This window comes from Mus caroli, chromosome 3 (assembly GCF_900094665.2).
Source record: "Mus caroli chromosome 3, CAROLI_EIJ_v1.1, whole genome shotgun sequence".
Classification (NCBI taxonomy): Eukaryota; Metazoa; Chordata; class Mammalia; order Rodentia; family Muridae; genus Mus; species Mus caroli.
In genome coordinates this window covers 74,880,412-74,902,885 of record NC_034572.1, presented here as the reverse complement: position 1 = coordinate 74,902,885, position 22,474 = coordinate 74,880,412, and the positions used below count along the sequence as shown (strand labels likewise).

Genomic DNA, 22,474 nt, shown 5'->3' with positions numbered 1-22,474 from the left:
GTTTCACGCTACAGCAGCGGCCCCTAGAGGAAGTCAGAAGAAGCCTTGTTTTAAAACAAAAAAACAAAACAAAACAAACGCTAGCTTGACTTGATTTTTATAGAGATATTAGAGGGAGGGAAGAAAACAGAAGTCATTATAGACTGAAACACCCAGACTGACACTGGATTTATCCAGCTCATTGAAACAGTGTAAGCCTTCACGACTCTCTGTGCCTGGATCTATTTCCTGAATCTCTTCATTTCTGCACGGGACACATTATCAACTAAATGCTGGATTGAATTAAAAGTGTAACTTTCTTATTTCTTAGGTCAATATGAATATAAATCACTTTTGAATTTTAGGAGCTAATAGGTGCTGAAGAACTTAGCATGTTCTAAGTGACAAGCTTACAAAAATTAGGAAGTTTAATTTTCTAAGCCTTTAGCCTGAGATGGTGATTTTGCTGCTCTGCCTGGGCTCTGCTATTGACTGGGGACCACGGATGGACCGGGAATTTATACACGTCTACTTTAGTCACTTATCAAAGTAATATGCTTATATTTCACCATCCTTGACATTTTGATATTTTCTTTTATTGACTTCAGATGGGTATTATAGTGCGAGCAGAAAAATATGTGGTTGATTTACACAATGTTCTCTCCTGAATACTACAGTGTGCATCAACAACAATCCTAGATGCCTGATTTTAACCTTAAGTATGCTCTTGAGACTTGCCGTTAACAATCACATAGATTCGTCTCAACTATTCTGCTCTCTTTTCATTCTCTCTGTGGTACTTACCTCAGAGCCATCTTAGGGGTGCCATGAAGGATCCCCCCTAGGTAGATGTTTACACTAGTGATCTGCCCAGCAAACCCAGATGTGAACCTTCTTTCTGCTGTTTGCATGGCTATGACCTCATAGACATTCCTAGTCACTATGCTTCCGTTTTCACTACAGAACCTCGATGCCCTGCATGACCACCTCGCCACCATTTACCCAGGGATGCGCGCACCTTCCTTCAGGTGCACAGATGCGGAGAAAGGCAAAGGGCTCATCCTGCACTACTACTCGGAAAGAGAGGGGCTTCAGGACATCGTGATCGGGATTATCAAGACTGTTGCTCAACAGATACACGGCACTGAGATAGACATGAAGGTAATGTTCACCCGCTAAGATGTTCCGAACATTGGAACATTTGAAATGATACCTCACTGATTGCTGCTTGTGGGCTACATTAGCGGTACTTGTGAGCCAAAATGGCATAAACCCCAGAAGTCTTCTCTATTTGGCCTTCAAATGCATTAACACTGGGCGATTTCCCCCTTGCAACAGATTCTCTTTCTATTTATATGTTACTTAAGGCAAGAAGAAATTCAATTCCTCTCCGTGAATACAGGCCAGCTGGAAATAGGGTGGGCCATGTGACATGCGAGTTATCAGATTGTGGAGAGTGAAATGTAAAGAACATTAAATTAGTCGATTTTACAGATCACTTATTCCATGTGAATTCTTTTCTCTTTCCTAAAATGTACCAGGAACATTTTATCATGACAACCAAAAGTCTTTGATTCTGTTCTTTCTTGATTTTGCTTTTTAATCAAGTTGTGCTGGTGAACTTAGCCAAGCCAGCTCTGGTCTTTTCCTGGTGCTATTGATAACACCCTTTGTTATTTCTGAGTGGCAGTTTTAAGGTATCAATACAAAGAGCATGTAATGAAAAAAAAAACTGCTATTTTTCTGTCTCTGACCTCTGTAGTTTCTCCTAGCCAGGTACTTTGTTTTTGCTTATCATGTTTAGCCTCAACCATAGATTCGTTGTACAAACATCCCTGTTCAGGAGGCCTACCCCAGGAGGCCAACACGGTATATTCTTCCTAGTCCACTCAAAAGGCCATGTGTGCTAATGAGAAATTTATACCAGATTATAAATAGTAATTATGTATTAATAATTATGGGAAATGTTCATAAGCAGTCCCTTACATTCAGATATAATAACAAAGCTAAAATACCAGCAGTTAACCACATTTCCTCCCATTGACATCTAGGTTATTCAGCAAAGAAATGAAGAATGTGATCATACCCAGTTTTTAATTGAAGAAAAAGAATCAAAAGAAGAGGATTTTTATGAAGATCTGGATAGGTTTGAAGAGAATGGTACCCAGGAATCACGTATCAGCCCTTACACCTTCTGCAAAGCATTTCCTTTTCACATCATATTCGACCGGAACCTAGTGGTCACTCAGTGTGGAAATGCCATCTACAGAGTGCTCCCCCAGGTAAAATGCACAGCTCTACCACCTTGTGATCTGACACACACACATACACACACACACACACACACACACACACACACACACACACATACACACACCCTGTTACAGATTCCATTTGTTATCAGGACCGATCCCACGCACTTATAACCTAAATGTGTTTGAAAATATTGAAAAATTCCTTAGGGCTTTTATCTGTATCTACTTTAATCACTTACAGGGAGAGGAGGGAGTTGTATGAGAATAGTAGACTTGCTTTGTGAGAAAATCGGGAAATTGCTAAGAGCAGTCAGCTTTCACTCCGGTTTTTGTTTATTAAATAAATATTCACTGCCTAGCTACCTTCCAAAAATAGCTTTCAAAACCAGCTGTTGACAAGGGGAAGAAGGAAGTTTACAAACAAGCAAGATGAAAAACATAGACATTACCATGGGAAGAGTGGCAGGGCTAAGAAGGACCCCAGGCTCTGCAGCCACAGTTGGTTTGCACTCCCAGGAGTCACGTGAAAACTCCCTGTGCACTCACGTTCTCTCCTGTCCCATGTTAGGATTGGTCCCTGGCATGTATGCATCTGGGGCTACCATTTGCTTTAACGCAGGACCAGAATGCCGGGGTCTTGTGGAAAGCTGTAGATGTGGAAGCAGCAGAGTGTTTTGTGCTCCTGTGGGCTCTCCCACTTGGTGTGTGACCTTGCCTGTTTCCCTTGGTCCTGACATGGCAGGAGGTCCCTTCAGTCAGTCACTTGCTTCATCATCAGTGGGCACTTTGTGTTAGCACTTCTATTAATATTGACTCTCCTTGAATGTGTTATAAGGAAGTATTTACCGCTGTTTTGACTTACTGGCATTAGATACCATGGGCTTCTTCAGTTTAGAAGATAAATCTCCCTTTTTCTCTTTATTATTTTATTTTCATGAGCTTTATATTTATGTCTACATAGTAGTCGCCTAAATCCTTTCTTGTTCCTGCAAGTATTTGGCATTTGCTTAAATACTCTGTTGCAAATAGCAAAATTTGAGGCCACAGTCAGGGAAAATCTCCCACACAATACTTATGATTATTTTTCACACACACACACACACACACACACACACACACACACACACANANATATATATATATATATATATATATATATATATATACCTGGTCTAGCTTAATTTCAAGACCAATAGCTAATCATAAAGTCAACCTCGAGTAGTTGCATGTTCTCTGCTCTTTTTCTGTATCTTAGCTCCAGCCTGGGAACTGCAGCCTTCTGTCTGTCTTCTCTCTGGTCCGCCCTCACATCGACATCAGTTTCCATGGGATTCTTTCACACATCAATACAGTCTTTGTACTGAGAAGCAAGGTAAGCAAGAACCCCTTGATTAAATGTAAGCAAGGCGTTTTGTCCATTAGCAACAACAGAGAGGGGACATCGATTCTGAGCATAGTCTCTGAGATAAAAGAAAGTAAAATACGACTTTCAAGAGAGCAGTGTTTGACTGGGGACACGGACCTCTGTCAGCTGATGAGAATGAGTGAACAAAAAGTTTGAGCAAGTGTCCGGCTGGGAACATGTCAGTCTCACTTAATAAAACTAATGTTGTAACGTCAAGTACCCTTGAAGTTCCAATGCTTCTTTCCCCTAACAAGAAGTCTTTGATAATGTCACCAGTGGTTTACTGTTCTGTAAACTGTTTATAATTCAGGCTAACATTTTTTTTCTCTCGGGAAATAAAAAGTATTGAAAACTCATAAACTCATGTTGTTGGTAATTTAGATGGTTTCCATATCCCCTTGATTGTGCTCTTGGGAAATTATAGCAAACAATTTCCCGAGCATCCACACATTACATATTCTTCAATAACTTTTCAAAGATACATCTACATGTGTTTTATATGCTTGAGACTGACTGCTGCTTTTTGAGGTCTTGTGAATACAGGGCTAGCTTTGCTTAGTTTTGTACCATTCAGTAATGCATGTTGTGGCCAGAGTGGAAAAACACAGAAGCTTCTATGAATGCAGGCACAGCAGCTTAGCTGCTGCCTTCCTGAGTGCACAGAAGGGTATCAGGCACTGCTTCTTACAATGCCCTGGACCTGGAGCACTGTCCCCTCTCCTGTTCTAAGGGATGCGCTTCCCTCTCTTAGGGCTGGTGAGAAATGAAGTTGTTCCGATCCCTCCAGCTGCTTTGTCAGGCAGAAGCTGACGTTTTGTCTTTCCTGTTTAAGGAAGGGTTGCTGGATGTGGAGAAACTTGAGTGTGAGGATGAACTGACTGGAGCAGAGATTAGCTGCTTACGGCTCAAAGGCCAAATGATCTACTTACCGGAAGCAGATAGCATCCTCTTCCTCTGTTCACCAAGGTAACAACTTTTAAGTTAAATGTAATGCGTATAAGTTAAAATCAAATCCAGTGAGGCTTCTGTAAACATCGTTGATCAATATGTGCTGGTTGTACATATAAACTGAGATTGGCATGATATTTCAACTCATGCATGGGGAGTGATTGGACCAAATACACCCTCTCTTAATCCAACAGTATTTTGGTCCACGATGCTTATTTTTGCTGAAGTATAAACTGCATTCTCAAAGCCTCATTATGCAATTCTTTATAACAGGAGTGTTTGTATTGGACATTTCTAAAAAACCCTGCTTTCTTTATGTGCTATCTTAATCTGTCTCTGAAGTTCTTCTGGCATTAGATCACAGGATGAGTAATGTGCTAATTCTATATTTTGTACTTTCAAAATGAGCATCTTGTAAGACAGCAATTCTGGAAATTATATAATATGTGGGCATAAATAAAGGACTTTTCTGGAGTTAGTAACAATTATAAAAGGACTAACAATTTTTTTTATCCAAGTCACTTTAAGTTAAAAACATTTAACTATTTTTAATTGGGTTGGACTCTTCAAACTGGTTTGTTCAATTGAAATCTATGTTAAATGTTATTAGTAAGAAACATCAGAAGAGGCAAAGCAGGGGTTGATGCTTTGCTAGTTTCAGCAGTTTAGTGAAAGGTACAGGGCATATAGAGTATGCATCTATGGAGCAATAGGAAAGGATAAATGAGGTGCTTATTATTAGATTATACTTTGTATATGATACTATAATGCAGTAGTTATAATTTACTTTCTGAGAATCATTTATCATGCTGACAACAGAGATGAAACTGTGATATGTAAAGTTTCTTTAAAGTTACTACCATCCAAGGACCCAGTGGCATGTCACCTGCCATCGGCGCTTCTCTGCATTTTTATGATTGGATATCAGTCGAGTGACAGCTTCACTTTAGGGAGTGTTTCTATCCAAGGACAGTTAGGTTTCTTTGGAGAGAGAATCGCAAGCCATAGAGTATATGTTTTAATTTTCATATTCAAAAGTTGGTCCAATAAGTGATATGTTTACCAAATACCATGGAATCTATTTAAATGGAAGAAATTTTGTTTATAGAATAATTCCAAGGTGATTAATGTAAGCTTAGAGAAAGTAATAAGGATTTATTTTTTTGAGAGAGGATGTCATGAAGCCCAGGCTGGCTTCAAACTAGATGTGTAGATTTGCATTATAACGGATGCTGTATTCCCTGACCACTATAACAAGTGTGTACCACCACACCCGGTTATATAGTCTTGAAGAGTGTATATGAGGCTTTCTTACATGCTAGACAAACATTAGCTATGGCATACCAACAACACTGTATTTCACAGCCCTTCTTGAGGTGCTACATTCTCCCAGTTCTTACATTCTTTCTGCCATCTTTCAGGATGTTTTTGAGCCTTCATGGGGATGGTATACATATTCCCTGTAGGTCTGAATATCAACTCTCACTCCTTAGCATCTTGAGCAGCTCTGTGTCTTTCAAGTGACCACCTTCACCGAGGTCTCTGGTGAAAGTTGTGAGTGACATTTGTCTATAGGTATAAACATAAATATTTTGTTTAGAATTCAGCTTGGTTCCATGGCAATTTAATTAAACAATAGCATTAAGTTCTCCTTTAGGGCCTAAGACATCCTTTGCCATGACCAGGTTTAAAGAGCTACTTGTGTAGAGTGAGCTTCAAATCCAAGCAGAGAGCAGTTGGTTACTCCCTTTACAGTTGTGCAACTCCTTCAGAAAGGGGCACATCTTGCCTTGTGGATTGATGCTGTAGATTCTAAAGTTCACAGCTGGGTATGACTTCCCCCCACCCCCAACTGCCCTTAGAACATCTTGTAGAACTAAGAAAGCTACACAGCAGGAAGAAAGCTTCTAGCTCATTCCAGCTTGATTTCTTTACACCATATAACCAAGGGGTGTGGTATCTTTAGCAGCATGGTTTTAGCACCTAGTTGTAGTATGCAATTAGGAAGAGTAACAAGAGTCTGTGTTGTCTTAAGAGCCTCTCTGGCCTCCCTGACCAAAAGGGTACATTTCACCTAGTACTTCAATATAGAGGTTATTTCATTCTATCTTTGCTCATGGTTTGTTGGGTCCCATTTGGATCATTTGGCAAGTGAGCTGCCATCTTTCCAGGTGGGTTTATTTTTCTAAGAGGTTTATAAAATATATATTCACATTAACAAAATGGTTGGCTATTTTTTTCAATAGCACCCTGGGTTATTCTGTGTTTGCATATGGGACTCTTTGCTTTGCTTTAATATTTCTTTTGAGAACACATCCATAGGCTCTTCTTAATCCAAAGTTCCTAACAAAAGGAACTTTATCCCATCTTTATCATTTTAGAAAAGGATGCTATGTTGAATAAGTAGAAATAATAATTTTACATGTTAAGAATTAATTCAAACCAGTAAAATTTTTTAAAATGTTTAGCTAATTAGTAAATTTTTAACTGAACTTTTTACTTACCAGAATTGTAATGAATCAATCAAGGTTATTATAATAAAGCTATAGAAAGGGTAAGGTTTAGGTTACAAAGATTCATAGATTTCAGGGAGTTCAGATAACACATTTTAAAAATGAAAAAAGTCAACCAAAGAAAGTAAGACTAGAGAGAGAAATGAAAGCCCAAAGAAAGAACAGCATAAAGGCTCTAGGCAAGGAGGGTGGCTAGACCTCGGCATGCTGAGGAGGGAGGCTAAACCTCGGGAAACCAATCATTGCCTTCAGTAGCACTGCAATGATAAGATTCTTAAAGTCATAAGCAAAACGAAGTGGTTTCTCAATAGAAACATCATCACTCCTGACACAAGCATGGAGATAAATTTTTCTTCTGGTTTTTATGATAAAGAAGAACATGGTAAGTTTGTTAAATGCACTAGCCTTGTATTAATATCTAAGGCAATTTCTTGGGGGCAGCTTTCTGCATATTCCTTCAGTGAAGGTAGATGCCTTTCAAAAGTACAACTCAACATGTATTTCAAGTTTGCTGATTGCTAGTGGGGTTTTAGATACACTGAAAGCAAAGCCATGTTAGGTCAACTTCTCCTTGGGTTTCCTCAACCTGATCTTCTGGATAGTGAAGTTGGAGAAAGAGAAAGCGAGAGGCCGCTTGCTGTGGCTGGGGCTGACCCCACCACATGGACAGGTGGTGCTGATTTTAACTCAAGCTCTGTGTGACAGTGTGATGAACCTGGACGACCTAACAAGAAGAGGCCTGTATCTGAGTGACATCCCTCTCCATGATGCTACCCGAGACCTGGTTCTTTTGGGAGAACAGTTCCGGGAGGAGTACAAACTGACACAAGAGCTGGAAATCCTCACCGACAGGCTGCAGCTCACACTGCGAGCCTTGGAGGATGAGAAGAAAAAGACAGACACGTAAGAATGGGAGGACATAAGCTGGGCGGTGGTGGCGCACGCCTTTGATCCCAGCACTTGGGAGGCAGAGGCAGAGGCAGAGGCAGAAGCAGGCGGATTTCTGAGTTCTCACTGGAAGAATCTGGAACCTCTCATGTGTATGAACACTATTTGGTCCAGTCTCCTCATAATTATTATTGCTTTAGGCTGTGATGAGATCAAACACCACAGTAGGGATATACGTCAAAGGAATCCGCTTGTGTTATGCTGGCTGAGATGCTAAAGGGAAGGATGAGATCTGTGTTGGTCCAAGGTGTTCCCAAGTGGGCTAACTCCTTCCCACTGGGTCTCACCCCTTAAAGGTTCCACAAATCTGCAGTGGAATCCTTATCTTTTACGTTCCATACTAAACATGCTGCTGATTCATGTTACTACTAAGCAGTTAGCTTGAGGCCCATTTCTCTCACTAGACTACCATCTAGCCTTTAGAGTTGACACTACTGTCACTAGAGCTTGACTTCTGAACTAGACAATAAGGATCCATCACAGGACCCTTTGTTTTGGTTTGCTCAAGGTAAGAATGGACTTTTAGAAACTATTTGCACTATTTATGGACATTGTGCTTCTTTCCCTTCCATGACTGATTTTTAGATTTACGGATGGGATTTGATTTTATTGTAGAGTCTTTGTTTTGAGACAATTTCATTATAAACTGACTAGTTTTATTTAAAACTAAGCTGTTGTACGGCTCACATTGAATATTAAGATCTAACTTCGATGTTTCGTGAAATGCTTTCTGTTTACAAGCTAAACTTAATCACTGACAAAATTCCACTGCACTCGAGAGGAAATAGACGGCTCAGGTCTGCTTTTTCATATTTGAACTTTGCCCTTTGGCTAAAAGGATGAAAAGGATAAGAAGGCCTCCTTTCTTCTTGTTTCTTTGGGCTGTGAGCCCAGAGGTTTTTGCTTTCCTTCTAAATCTACCCGCTCCCCTCCTACTGTGTGCTGGCCACAGTCTCCTCACTGTGATTTCCAATGCTGTGGCAGCAGCATTGCCTAGAGAAATAAAAGGTCTGCTCATCTGGACTGCTTTCATCACTTTTATCAGTTTCTTCCAGGAAGGAGTGAAGTAGAAATAAGACTAGAAAGCAAATACATTTTGTCAGCTGTGGGCTTTGCAATATTTGAGATAAATTTTATTCCTGTCATGTGAGCACGTTTCTCTTATTACACTATTGGTGTAACATTTTAGACGCTCATACTGACAACACTAAGCCTGTCCCTGTCATAAGAAGAGGGTAAGAAGCCAGGACTACAAATGAACATGGTGAAGTCCTTGTGTTTTTTCCCACCTGTTCATTTGTTTGGCTGATTTTGAGTTGGTTTGAAATGGTTCAGGATTGGGAAATATCTGTGACCACAGCAGGCAAATGTTTAGTATGGTTTTTTGTTTTGCATGTGGCTAACAACTGATGCTGGTTTTAAAGGATGTCTTACTAAAACCCAGCACAATGGCATTGATGCAGTAAAGAGGCCCAGCCAGAGAGATAAAGCCTCACCAGCTTCTTACAGTACTGTCCACTAATCCCCACAGATTGCTGTATTCTGTCCTTCCTCCATCTGTTGCCAATGAGCTGAGACACAAGCGCCCAGTGCCTGCCAAAAGATACGACAATGTGACCATCCTCTTCAGCGGCATTGTGGGCTTCAACGCTTTCTGTAGCAAGCATGCATCTGGAGAAGGGGCCATGAAGATTGTCAATCTCCTCAACGATCTCTACACCCGATTTGACACACTGACTGATTCACGAAAAAACCCATTTGTTTACAAGGCAAGTCTTCATGGGAGCCTGTTGTAGTGAGTGCAGTACAGGTGTGGGCTCCCGAGACTCCCCTGAAGAAGCCCATGGTCACTGTATTGGACTGTAGCTGACTTGCTAGTATGTTAAGAGTCACTGCAGACCACTGGCTTAAATAATTTCCTCATTGTAAAGAAGTGTATTGTGCCGGGCATGGTGGTGCACGCCTTTAATCCTAGCACTAGGGAGGCAGAGGCAGGCGGATTTCTGAGTTTTAGGCCAGTCTGGTCTACAAAGTGAGTTCCAGGACAGCCAGGGCTATACAGAGAAACCCTGTCTCAAACAAACAAACAAACAAAAAAAACCAGTGTATTGTTTGATAATTTCATACATGTAGTTAATGCACTTGATCATATTCATACCACACAAGTCTTCTCTTACCTCCCTGCCATCTCAATCTTCCTGAGAAGTGCCCCTCCCACTTTCATGTCTTTTGTTCCTGGTTTTTTGTTGTTGTTTTTTTTTTGTTTTGTTTTGTTTTGTTTTGTTTTGTTTTGTTTTATTTTGTGATCCATTCAGTTGAACCAGGGCTGCTGCACAGACATGGGTATGGAGCTGTCTACTGAGGTATAGACAACACACCAGTAGCCACACCACTGGAAACCATGACTCCCATTTCCTCAGAAACAATACCACATCTATAATTTAATGTTGACTTGCCCAAGCCTTGGGCAGGCCCTGGGAAGGCACCCGAAACTACAATATGATCCTGAGTATAATAGCCACATCATTCCCAGAAGGCAAAATGTCAGGGAATTCTCCTGCATCATCAGCGTTTCTGTTTTCTTCTGTGCCCTCTTTGCAGATGTGCACTGAGATTTGGAGGAGATGAGACAGATGTTTCATCTAGTGCTGGGCATGCCATAATCTTTCCCAACCCCTTGGTCAGGCATGAGTCTCTGCATTGCTCACTGCAGAAGGGCACTCTCCTGAGCAAGGCTGAGGGCAGCACTTGTCTATGGTATAAACTTCAACCTGGAGTAGTTACCACTTAGGAAACTTTCTTTTCATTGCAGCCATGATGAGGTTTCATGGAGCAATCTCTGGCTGACACAAAGTATCCCGCAGTTTCTTTGCACTTAGGTTAACGAGTCTGTGCAGATTGTTTATTACATTTAGTATAAACACAGCATTCATTTTTGTACTCAGCCAAAGACCTTTTTTCCTAAAATACATAAATGTTTTGCACTGTGAAGAATCCATGGAGCTTGAGAAGGGTCCTGGGCCTCAGGTTTACTTTTAGATACCATCAACTTGAAGATAAACATTTACAAGACATCTCTGCCCTTTGTTTTAAGTAGAAACAAATATAATATTGGAAAAATGAAGTCAGTGGAATATTGCTTTATATAGGCAAGAATGTTACTGAGTGTCTCTAGGCTCCTGGGGTACTCTAACTTCATAAGAACTATTTACCGTGTGGTTCTTTTCTGAGCCACAGTGCTACACTTGGTGAGCACTCAGAACAGGACATGGTTTAACCAACTTTGCTTATTTTGAAAAAAAGAAGGTGGGTGGTGTCTGAGGAACGATACCCAAGCCTCTTTCATGTTCACAGAGATGCATACCTATATAATATGAATACACGAAATAAACCATTACATTTAAAAGTTAAAAGTATAATTAAATGAACAATTAAAATCTGGGTAGAAGCCAGGAGTAGATCAATGAACTTCAGTCAACAGCCCCTATGTTATTGGACTGCTGCCGCTTCAGGGAGAAGAGAAGTAATAGAAGGTTTTCCTGAGGCCTATGCAAGCGGGAGAACCCTAGTCTGCAAAAGCCAGGATGGCCATGCACTTCTGTAGCCTTGGTGATGGGAGAGATGGAGGCAGATGGATCCTGAGGAGTTGCTGGCCAGCCAGTCCAGCTGAACTCAGTTCTAGATTCTAAAAGAGACTCTACCTCAAAAATAAGGTCTCTCATTGTCTCTCTCTGTGTGTCTCTCTCTGTCTCTGTCTCTCTATCTCTGTCTCTCTGTCTCTCTGACTCTCTCACACACATACACACAAAGAAAAATGGCAAAAATTAAGGGAGAGAGAGCGAGAGCAGGAGAGAGAGCGAGAGCGCGAGAGAGAGACAGAGACAGAGAGAGAGAGAGAGAGAGAGAGAGTCTCTATCAACCTGTAGCCTATATTACTTAGGAAAGCAATCTACTACCCACACGCATGGAATCACTTGAACATGCATGAGTAAGGGCATTTTTACATGTATCTTCATGCACACATAAATATTCTACTGAGTTATAAGAGGATTTCAGATGAAGTGATCAAGACCCAAGTTAACAGAAAAAATGTAAATTACAAATAATTAGAAGGTTCCAACCTGCTAGAGCTCACGCTGCTAGAGAGGACGATGATGATGGTGGTGGTGGTGATGTTGATGATGATGATGGTAAACCATCACTTTATGTCAACCACTGAACATGTAAATGTGTGTGTCACCTTAGGTGGAAACAGTTGGTGACAAGTATATGACAGTGAGTGGCTTGCCAGAACCTTGTATCCACCATGCACGGTCCATTTGCCACCTGGCTTTAGACATGATGGAAATTGCTGGTCAAGTTCAAGTAGATGGTGAATCTGTTCAGGTGAGTAAATAAATGGAAGATTGGAGTGCTAAGAGCTCAGTTGATAACTAGTTCATATCCCTTATGAGGGGAGGATTAACATGCACAAAGAGGGGCATTTTGAACACAAAGAGCTGATTGATTGCATTTCATTCTCCCATAGACATGGGAAAGGAACTAGCTCATCTCTTCTGTGGACAGCATGTCCTGTGGATGAGGAAAGCTCCCGATGTTTCTGTTTTTATTGTTCCATCATGGAAGTTACCCACGCCTTCTCATTGCCATTTTCAACTTCAGGAATATTGCTCTTTACAGAGAGATATTGAATGAAGGCGTTTGAGGGAGTCTCTAAAATACATATGTTAACCATCAAGGCTATCGAAGCAAAACTTTGCTTTCTGCAGATAACAATCGGGATCCATACCGGGGAGGTGGTGACAGGTGTGATTGGACAGCGGATGCCTCGGTATTGTCTCTTTGGGAATACTGTCAACCTCACAAGCAGGACAGAAACCACAGGAGAAAAGGGAAAGATAAATGTTTCCGAATATACATACAGGTGAGGAGGGAAATGTCTCACTATTTGCCTGGTACCTGGCGAGTGAACTGTGTGCTTTTGCTACCTTTAAATTATTGCTACCTCCATGTCTCCCCTCTGCTACCACAATTATTTTTCATTGGAGAAGACTGTACCACTCTTTCCACCAGAAACCATCCTACCTCACCCTGAAGGTTTCCAATAAAGCACCATTACTAAAATCCTAACTACTTCAAACTACAACTGCAGTATTGGAATCAGGCTGTCTTATTGTCTATAAAACCTTTATCAAGTTCCCCCTCTGTTTCATCTCATGACTTTCAGGTGTCTCATGTCTCCAGAAAACTCGGATCCACAGTTCCATTTGGAACATAGAGGCCCAGTGTCTATGAAGGGCAAGAAGGAACCAATGCAAGTCTGGTTCCTATCCAGGAAAAATACAGGCACAGAGGTATGGCTCATTAGAGCAGTGCTTTTTCATTTTTATTTTCTTTTTCCTGAGAGAGATGATAAAGTGGAGAGTTCAAGCAGAAACACTGGAAATGCACTTGGAATGGAAAGAGTTCTTGCTTGCAGAAAGGAACTCAGTAAAATGGGACGTCACTGTCACACTGATGAGCCAGATAGAACAAGATCTGCTTTAGAAAGTGCTGTAAGGTCTCCAGCCTGGGTCTTGTGATGAAGTAGAAAGCAAAGCCTCAGGCAGAGGACAGCTGGGGTGTTCTTCCTCATAGTCTAGCTCAAATGCAGTCCAAGTGCTGGGTCCCGATGCTGCACCCTATGAGATCTCAGCAAGTCTGTATGATGGCCATATTGCCTGGCAGTTTTATCAATCAGGAAGTCAATTATCCATCTAAGGACTGCAGAAATTCCAGTGGCATGTTTGAGAGACTCTTGATGACCTGGTCTCTTCTGAGTTCCTTCTGAAGAGACGCCTGATTTTGATTTTTCAGAATCTAAATAACTCTTTAGGGAAGATGTAGGTTCCTGAGTGCTGAGATTCCACTTTAGGGATAACCTATGGCAGGGCTGTACTGTGCAAGCCATGTCTGGCCTCTTCACAAGATGTCAAATTAGAAGCCCAAGTTCTGTTTGTTCCCTCTTTGATGCATGCACTCCTCAGAGGGTGTGAGATAGCTTGAACACATATCTTTTCCTGTGTGTATATATTCCCTAAAACTGTTTTCCTAGAATATAAGCAATATTAGAGGGAATCGAATGACCACTTTTAAATAGTTAAACTTTTCCAGTTGTTTTCACTCTGCTAAATAACTTGTTTGTGAAGCATGTTCATGGGTGCCCTTCAGAAGGGCCAAACTGTCTGGTGTCATTTTCTTAGTCATAAGACCCTAAGAATAATTTCCTCTCAACCTGGGGTGAAGATGTTTTATAGAAACTGTAGATATCAATGCATATTCTATTGTCAGAGACAGGGAAATTGTTTGCCAGACATTGTAGATTCATTAAGACTGATGGTTAATATTTTTTCCACCCATTTAAGGAAACAAACGAGGAGGATGAAAACTGAGTGTCAGGTTGTGGAACAAAGAGAACATCGGCTGGGTTCGGGTGACAGTCTACTGTGTGTCAAGCCAGGAGCACGTATTCCCTGTGGATAGCAATTTCTACTTCGTGTTTTAGTGGCCCAAGGCTTTCTCCTAGTTACACAGATCTCACACTATGGCTTATTTGATGATAGCTCTGCTTTCGATTACTTTTAAGGTCTCAGTATATTTTCCAAAGTTTGGGTTTTTGATGTGGATGATTTGAGCTGTTTCTTAAATTCTGCTATAAGCATTGCCTAGACTGACGTTCTAAAAGTGGTAAGCACCCGCTATGTTAAGTTTGTTAAATCTGATAGAACGATACTTAATAGTATCTGGCCACGTGTGTATATATCATGGCTCAGTAGATTTGTTTTATGCTCCATGTATATGTGTGTGTATATGTATATTTTAATGACTATATCATAAAACAAAGTCTATATCATGTTGGTGCATGACATTCTAGAAATCATTTTGTAAACGAGTGAATCTAAGGTTTAGGGGAAAAAGGCAATTTATTTCTAGACTTCTGAAGTAAGAATTAGTATGCTATATTAGGAAAAAGAGTGACTATTTTGAAGTATGTCAATTCCCTTCTGGGACTCTATTATTGCAAAAATTGGTTGCTCATTCAAATTTTATGCCAATTACATTTTATCTAACATCTACGTTGCCCTAATTTGTACTGAAGTCCTTGTATATTGGGTTTGGTTGGCTACTGGTAGATGTGATGGGGGCTGCATTGTCTCACACTGAAGGGTTACATTTGCTTTAGCAAGTGTTTGGGGTTAAACTATGTCCAGGAACAAGGCTGGGAATACATAGCTAGGACACTGCTATTGGAGCCCCCCTTGGCCTCACTCCAGGCTTGAGCTTCTTTATTAGCTTAGAAGGATGTCAACTTATCCAGGATATCATATTCAGAATATTCATAAAAATCATTTTAATTCTAGCATAGAATGGACTGAATTCCTGTTGGTATATTTGGCCTATCATCCTTTAAATGTCTCTGATAATTTATTGATATCTATCTTTATAAAATATAAAAAAAGGACTTTGTGTAAAGATGTTTGTCTTTAAATTTAGTATTTCATATCAGCACATCAATGTATGTATAAATGTTACATGTTAATTGTGTAAAAGATTCTACAATAAATTATTTTTACCACTTGTCTACAGTGCGCATTAATTTAATAAAATGGTATTGACACTACTTGCGATTTTTCTTAATCTTTTATTTAAAGGCATTTTATAACCTTGCTCATGAGCTATCAACTGATTCTGGTTTTTCTACATTTATAATTTGTTTTCAGAGCTGGGTGAGGAAACTAAGGCAAGGCATATGCTTGTCAAAGGCTGCAACAGTGAGCTATATCCACTCCCCACCTGCACTATCAATTTTTAATAGCTCCTCTTATTAATATTCTGGTTTTGTTTTTGTTCCTTTGAGACAAGGTATCACTCTTAAGCTAGCCTGTCCTTGATCTTAGGCAACACTCCTCCTGCGCTACTATTGAGATGATAGGCAAGTGCCACTTCAATACTAAGAAAGAAACAGCAAAAGATGAAACAGATGAGAACCATGTATGTGAAGATGAAATGACCTCAACCAGAAGAGCTCACTCTCTGTGTATACTATACACTATATACTATACACTGCACACTATGTACTATAGACTACATACTATAAACTATGTACAATTCACTATGTACTATACACTATGAACTATACACTATATACTAATTATATAATCACTGCACATAGATAAACATGTTTAATATTTTTAACTGTGAAGAATGTTTAATATAAAGAAATGATAATAAGAGAGTCATGAGGTTGGTTAAAGAAAATTACAACTACATTGACATCATCCTAGGCACCCTATATATGTAGCAAGGTTTCTTTCTGGCTTACACTGTTGTAGGAGTTTGGGACACGCTTTTGGGTCTGACGACTCCTGTCTTCTAGACACTTGTGGATAAGTGCCATGCTCTTCATCTTGGTGCTGCTGCAGATAGCAGGTTGCAGTGGAAGGAACTTAGGTCACAGAAGTAGCACCCTGGACTGAGAGATCCAGCGTCGCCTCCATCCTACTGGCTTCTTCACTGTCAGAAGTTGAGTGCCATCATGCCTTCTGTGATGTGTTGTCTTGTCACAGGTGCAAACGCAGTAACTACCATGGGCTGAAACTCCTGTAGTCACCGTCTGAAGACAAAGCTCCTCTCCCCTCCTCTTCCTGGGCAGCTGTTACTGTAAGAGCCCTCTAACATGGAGTGTGCTAATAAGCAAAACTTCTCTGCGTTTAAAGCATTTACTTGCAAAATTGTACAACTTGACTGTTCCGAAATGTCAAAAAGGTATAAATCACCCAATCTGAAACCTTGCCAAATCTTCCTTTAAATGACCTGCTTCCCATATTCTCCCTCTCTGTTCCACATTCAAATTTCTTTCCTATGCAAACTCACTTCATTTCTAGTCTTTGTCTATACCCCTTAGAGAACAGTGTCACCTTAGCCAAAGTCATCGGCTAGCTGCCTCCTGTCCAAGGTTGTGCCTCCTCTGTCCAGAAGCACACTATCTATTTGCAGATCTCTTTGGTGCACTGTAAGTCTCATACAGCCAATACACTTCCTCTTTTCCTACATGTTGCCTGCACTCACCATGAAATAAACAGTTGATAAACCATGCTGAGAGAAGGAACAGAGGAAGCAGTCTGTGGACTGGGTAGACTACATTTTCAGGAAGCATGGGAAATGTATGGGATTGGGGGAATGAATGGGCAAGAGAAATGCTGTTATTAAGGTATTATTAAACTGGTTCTTGAGGAAAGTCCTGCTGCCATTGGTGTGGGCTGAATTAACAGCAGAGAACTACAGTGGGTGGTTTTTGGCAATGACTATGCTTTCTTATGGGCCTGCACTCAAATGATGGAAGGGCAGAAAGCCAGTTGAGAACTTCAGGTTCGTTACTCAAAGTGTGTAGTAAGATGTGGGTCAAGGGGTATGAGGAGAAAGGTAAACAGAAGGCTACCTGTCCAGTTATCTGTTAGATGGCACAACCACTTAATAGGATAGAGGGTACAGAAAGGAGAGTGAATTTGGGGGAAAGGTCATGAGAATATTAGACATGAGTTGTAGAATGTCTATGGCTGCATCTGTGAGAGTAATGACCATTCTCTCCATGGGACATGGTGAGTGTAGAAATATTGTTGGAGCATATAGCTTTAGTTTCTACACAATCTATCAGCAGCCCCTGACTGTTACATCCACCAAATCTCGTTATGCCCTCGTTCTTCCATTGCTAAAATTTAGAATAAAATAGCTGTTGCTGAAATTATTGGTTGATGTTTTAAGTCAAGACATTGAATTAGAGCCTGGGTTCAACATGTTGAGGATAGAAACATAACCAAAGGCATGATCGTTTTCAAATCACTGGAAATACATTGTGAATGCTAAATCACGGACAGGACATGGACATGTCATCAGAAAACAGTAGGGTCAGCAAGCAAAACCTAGAATGGGTTTGAATATTCAAACAAACACAATGAAATTTTTCTCCAAATTAAACTCAAGTCAGTTTGGATTAATAAAATCATTTTCATAAAAACATGTAAATATACATGAGTATTATATTTCCCAGCTAATTATTTCATTTTGTTTGAACCTACCATTGGCTCCCCAAAGGATCTGCTCTTTTCTTTGTCTTTGGAGGAGAATGGTTTTTTGCAGTCTTTACCTAAGTGGGTTTCTTTATATGCCAGTCTGTAATAATGGCTTGCGAACCACTAGAGGGCAGCAGAAAACACCATCTGCTATTAAGACCAAGGACCGTCAGGGACTGACAACAGTTATTCTCAGAGGACATTGCACCTCCTGGTTAGGAACTAACAGTCACTTTCTTTGTGCAGCCTGGAATTCATTCTTACTTTCCCACAAATTCAAATGAATACTACAAAACTACTGCTCATTATGAGATATCAAATCTCTTATACACCTTGTTTATAAATTCTGACCAGGTAGTCCCTGCTTATTTGTAAGGAGGTGAATAGCTTTAGTAGAATAAGCAATCTGTGATGGAAGCTATAACACAGTGGGGGAGTATGCAAAGTTCACCTACCTCCTTATTGAAAGCTATCATGTAAAAGCAAGAAAATACTGCTTAAAGAGTTATTTTTCCATTAATTAAGCCATTTATTTATGTTTCATCCCAAATCGCTGCCCCCTTACATAACCACTCCCTCCATCCCCCTTCCTTTCTCCTCTGAGAGGGTAGAGACCCCACTGGGTATCCCCCACCCTGGCACATCAAGTTCCTTCAGGACTAGGCACATCATCTCCCAATGGGGCCAGACAAGGCAATCCAGTTAGGTGAACAGGATCCACAGGCAGGCAACAGCTTTAGGAACAGCCTCACTCCAGTTGTTGGGAGACCCACATGAAGACTGAACTACACATCTGCTACATATGTATAGAGGGCTTAAGTCCCCCCGACATGGTCACTGTTTCTGTCTCTGAAAGACCTCAATGGTCCAGGTTAGTTGACCCTATCAATCACTCCTGTGGAGTTTCTATCCCTTCCAGATACATAAGTGATCCCCAAAACTCTATCAAAGAATGGCTGTAGCTGAAAAACAACTTCAGCAAAGTGTCTGGATACAAAATTAACTAGAAAAAAAAAAACAGGAGTTCTCCTTTATACAAGCAATAAAAATGCTGGGAAAGAAATCAGGGAAGCAACATATTACATAATAGTCATAAATAATATAAAATATCTTGGTGTAACTCTAACGAAGCAAGTGAAAGACCTGTATAACAAGAACTTCAAGTGCCTGAAGAAAGAAACTTAGAACGTTAAAGAGTAATTTTAAAGTTTTAATTTACATTAAATTTGAATTTCTCTCATATTAAAAAGAAATAATACAGTGATGGGGACCAATATTGAACAAAACATTGATAGAGAAGAAAGATCCTGAGCCCAGTTACACTGTGGTCCTTTCCCCAGCGTCTTCACAACTCAGTTATTTGGACTCAGGTTTCTACTCAGGAAAATGGGAGCTGAGTGAGATACTACCAACAGTTAAACCATGATCTACAGCAATAACAGTACTTTGATAAAAGGCCTGTGTGCTCAGGTAGTGAAGTTGGTCTTGACCTTGTAGGAAAAACATCTAAAAATTTGACTGTAGTAACTTTAATAGTCCGAGTGGGAAGATCTGAAAAATAACTCATAAGAAATAGCGAAATCTAAGGGCAAACTTGGTGTCTAATCTGCTAGCTTGTGAGTCTCTGCTTTCCACCTCTCTGTGGAAGCACTGAGATTACAGATGTGCATTACCACATCTGTCTTTTATATGGATTCTGGGGTTCCAAACTTCTGTTCCCTCTCTGGTAGAGGAAACAAGTACCCACTGAACCATCTTTGCAGAGCCTCCTTGCCCATTACTGCAGCAGTAAGGATCACAAGTGCCCATCAGGCAGTTTTGGATCATTGAAGGGAAGAGATAGGAAAGTAAGATTTTAATTTATAAAGCACATCCCTCAAAACTTGCTAAGACTTTCCCTCTGTGATTGTCCACCTGACACGAACAAACTTTAGCAGAATCACCCATCCCCATAAAGAAAACACAGCTTTAAAACTTTGCAGTACTGCAGGGCCTGAGCTGGCTTTGTGATGACGCACTGTGCCGGGTGTGAGTACAAATCACAGAACTGAGAGTTCTTTAATTTTCACCTCAGCATGTGCCAAGCTGGCTACTAAGTCCTCTCCTCCCTTGGCAGTGCTGCAGTGCCAGAGCACACACCAGAAGCCATGATGAATGTGTCCTAGATTCTAGGACAAGGTGAGAACAAGGTCAGAAGAAAAATCAAGTCTGAGCGGGTGTATACAGTTTGAGTTCAGCATATGACAAGAGACCTAACTGACCCTTTTTCTATTTGCCTATTATTTAAAAATTCCAAACATGTATATAATGTATATTGATCACACCCCCCATTCCCTCCCTCTAGCTCCCTTAATGTATCCCCCTTCTTCCCCCAAAGTTCATGTATTATCTCACTTCCTTTTAAGTGTGTTATGAGTGTTTGCCTGCAAGAATCCCCTGCTTCTCAGGAGCCCATAGAGATCAGAAAAAAGTTTCTGATCTCCTAGAGTTGCAGACAGACAGACAGCTGTGGACCTCCATGTGTTGAGAAGCAAACATAGGTTCGCTGCAAGACAAATAGTTGCTTATAACTACTTGGCTATTTCTCCAGTTCATCATCACCATCATCTGGGTCATCACCATCATCATCATCATCATCATCAGTTTGACAATCTACTGAGGAGCTAGTATCTTTGAGTGTTTCAAAGAGGTTTCTGAGTTGTACAATGATATTTTAAGAAAACATGCATTCATTGGTTTTGTTACATTTTAAATATAGAGAAAATTTAAATAAATGAATATCATGCCTTATTACAGATGAAATTATCTATAATAATTTCATCTCCACCTAATAATATTGGTTTCATTAGAAAATTGAAAGTGTATTCCCTCCAAATAAAGTCTACTAAAAATAGAATGATGTGAATTTTTGAAATTCAAAAATCCCCAGCAGTCATTCAAGAAAAGAAAAAAAGAAAATAGGATAAGTAATTGAATAATGTATTGTTATTAAACACAGCACAATTAAAACATTATCGCTCCAATGTCCAGCATTTTAAAATTGTTAGCTTCAGAAGTTGTGTTCCAGAGGCAGCCACAGTTATACCTCATGTTGGCAGTCAAACTTGGTAGTGTAAGAATCACCAAGTGGTACTGGCTTTGAAAGAATGAAGTAGTTATGGAGGGCAGGAGAGGCTTGTCACTGAGAAGCCAGGAGAGGCCATTGGCCATGGGGTACAGCCTCATAGCCACTGAAGGTCTAGTATTGAAGGGGCCATGCAGAGACATTGAGGCTTGGGATAATTAAGAATATGTCTGACAGTGCAGCCAAGTTGCAGAAGAAGACCTCAGCATTTTGGAGATGCGAGTACGCTGGAATGACCACTAAGGACAGCAGCAGCCTTAATGTCGATCCTACCTGAGCTTAGAGGAGAAGCTCTGTGTGCTACAGAGGGCAGACATGGGGAAGTGACCCAAGCCTTTTGGAAGAGCCCAGAAGATGGTGCATGAATCTCAGATAATCAGACATTGAGATATTTATACTTCATAGGAACACTCTGTTTAGTTGTTCACACATACATCCTCATTATTTTATTCATGATGGGATGGAATACATGGACTGTAGCGGGGATGCCAAGGTCAAAACAAAAGTGAGTGGTAAAACCAATGTCTGTCTGAACCTGAAACCCAGTGTGCGAAAGCCCCACAAATCATAATGTAAATCAACAGCATCTTCTAGATGTGGCTAAATCAGATGTTAAAAAGGTTGTGCATCTCTACTCAGGCAAGTGGAGGTTTTTTTTTTTTTAACAAATATGGCAGGTGGATTTTCCCTAAGTTTCCACTGCTGCTGCCTCTGCCATTACAACCCTCTTCCTCCTCCCTACACACTCCTTCACGCCATTCCTTTCTCTTCTGCTGCCTTCTCCTCCTCTTTAGCTCCGCCCCCTCTACCCCCTCTCCTCCTCTTCTCTTTCCTTCCATTTTTGGTTAAGGTTTTTAGTTTAGCTCTCATATTGAGATATAGCCCACCATAGTGTTGAAGTCATGGCAGCCGGACTTTATAACCCTGGGTTAATTTGCACCTACCTTCAGGAAGCAGAAAGATGAGAATGTTGCTGTTCAGCTTTTTGGTTTTATTCTTATAAGTATCTTTCACTTATCCATGGACAATCTCATACATGCATACATTGTATCTTAATCATATCTACCTCTATTTCACCCTCCCTTCCCTTTCCACCCCAAGCATGTCCCCTCTAACTTTCATGTTCTCTGTTAAATCTATTTTGTTGTGACCCACTGAGTTCAGTGAGAGCTGCCTGCTGGGATGTTGACTGA

The 22,474-nt window shown here is 40.5% G+C and overlaps 1 protein-coding gene across 1 annotated transcript in view; it reads left to right on the top strand.

Annotated features, from left to right (window-relative positions):
• The window catches only part of Gucy1b1 (guanylate cyclase 1 soluble subunit beta 1), a 42,984-nt gene extending 27,278 nt beyond the window's left edge, over positions 1–15,706 (top strand). Inside the window, exons 5-14 of the mRNA XM_021158183.1 lie at positions 943–1,140; positions 2,031–2,261; positions 3,490–3,606; positions 4,472–4,605; positions 7,806–8,003; positions 9,580–9,817; positions 12,294–12,434; positions 12,818–12,972; positions 13,276–13,402; positions 14,453–15,706. Coding sequence (XP_021013842.1) covers positions 943–1,140; positions 2,031–2,261; positions 3,490–3,606; positions 4,472–4,605; positions 7,806–8,003; positions 9,580–9,817; positions 12,294–12,434; positions 12,818–12,972; positions 13,276–13,402; positions 14,453–14,479 — 1,566 coding nt within the window. The 3' untranslated portion in view covers positions 14,480–15,706. The remainder of the gene's footprint in view (positions 1–942; positions 1,141–2,030; positions 2,262–3,489; positions 3,607–4,471; positions 4,606–7,805; positions 8,004–9,579; positions 9,818–12,293; positions 12,435–12,817; positions 12,973–13,275; positions 13,403–14,452) is intronic.
• The last annotated feature ends 6,768 nt before the right edge of the window (positions 15,707–22,474 follow it).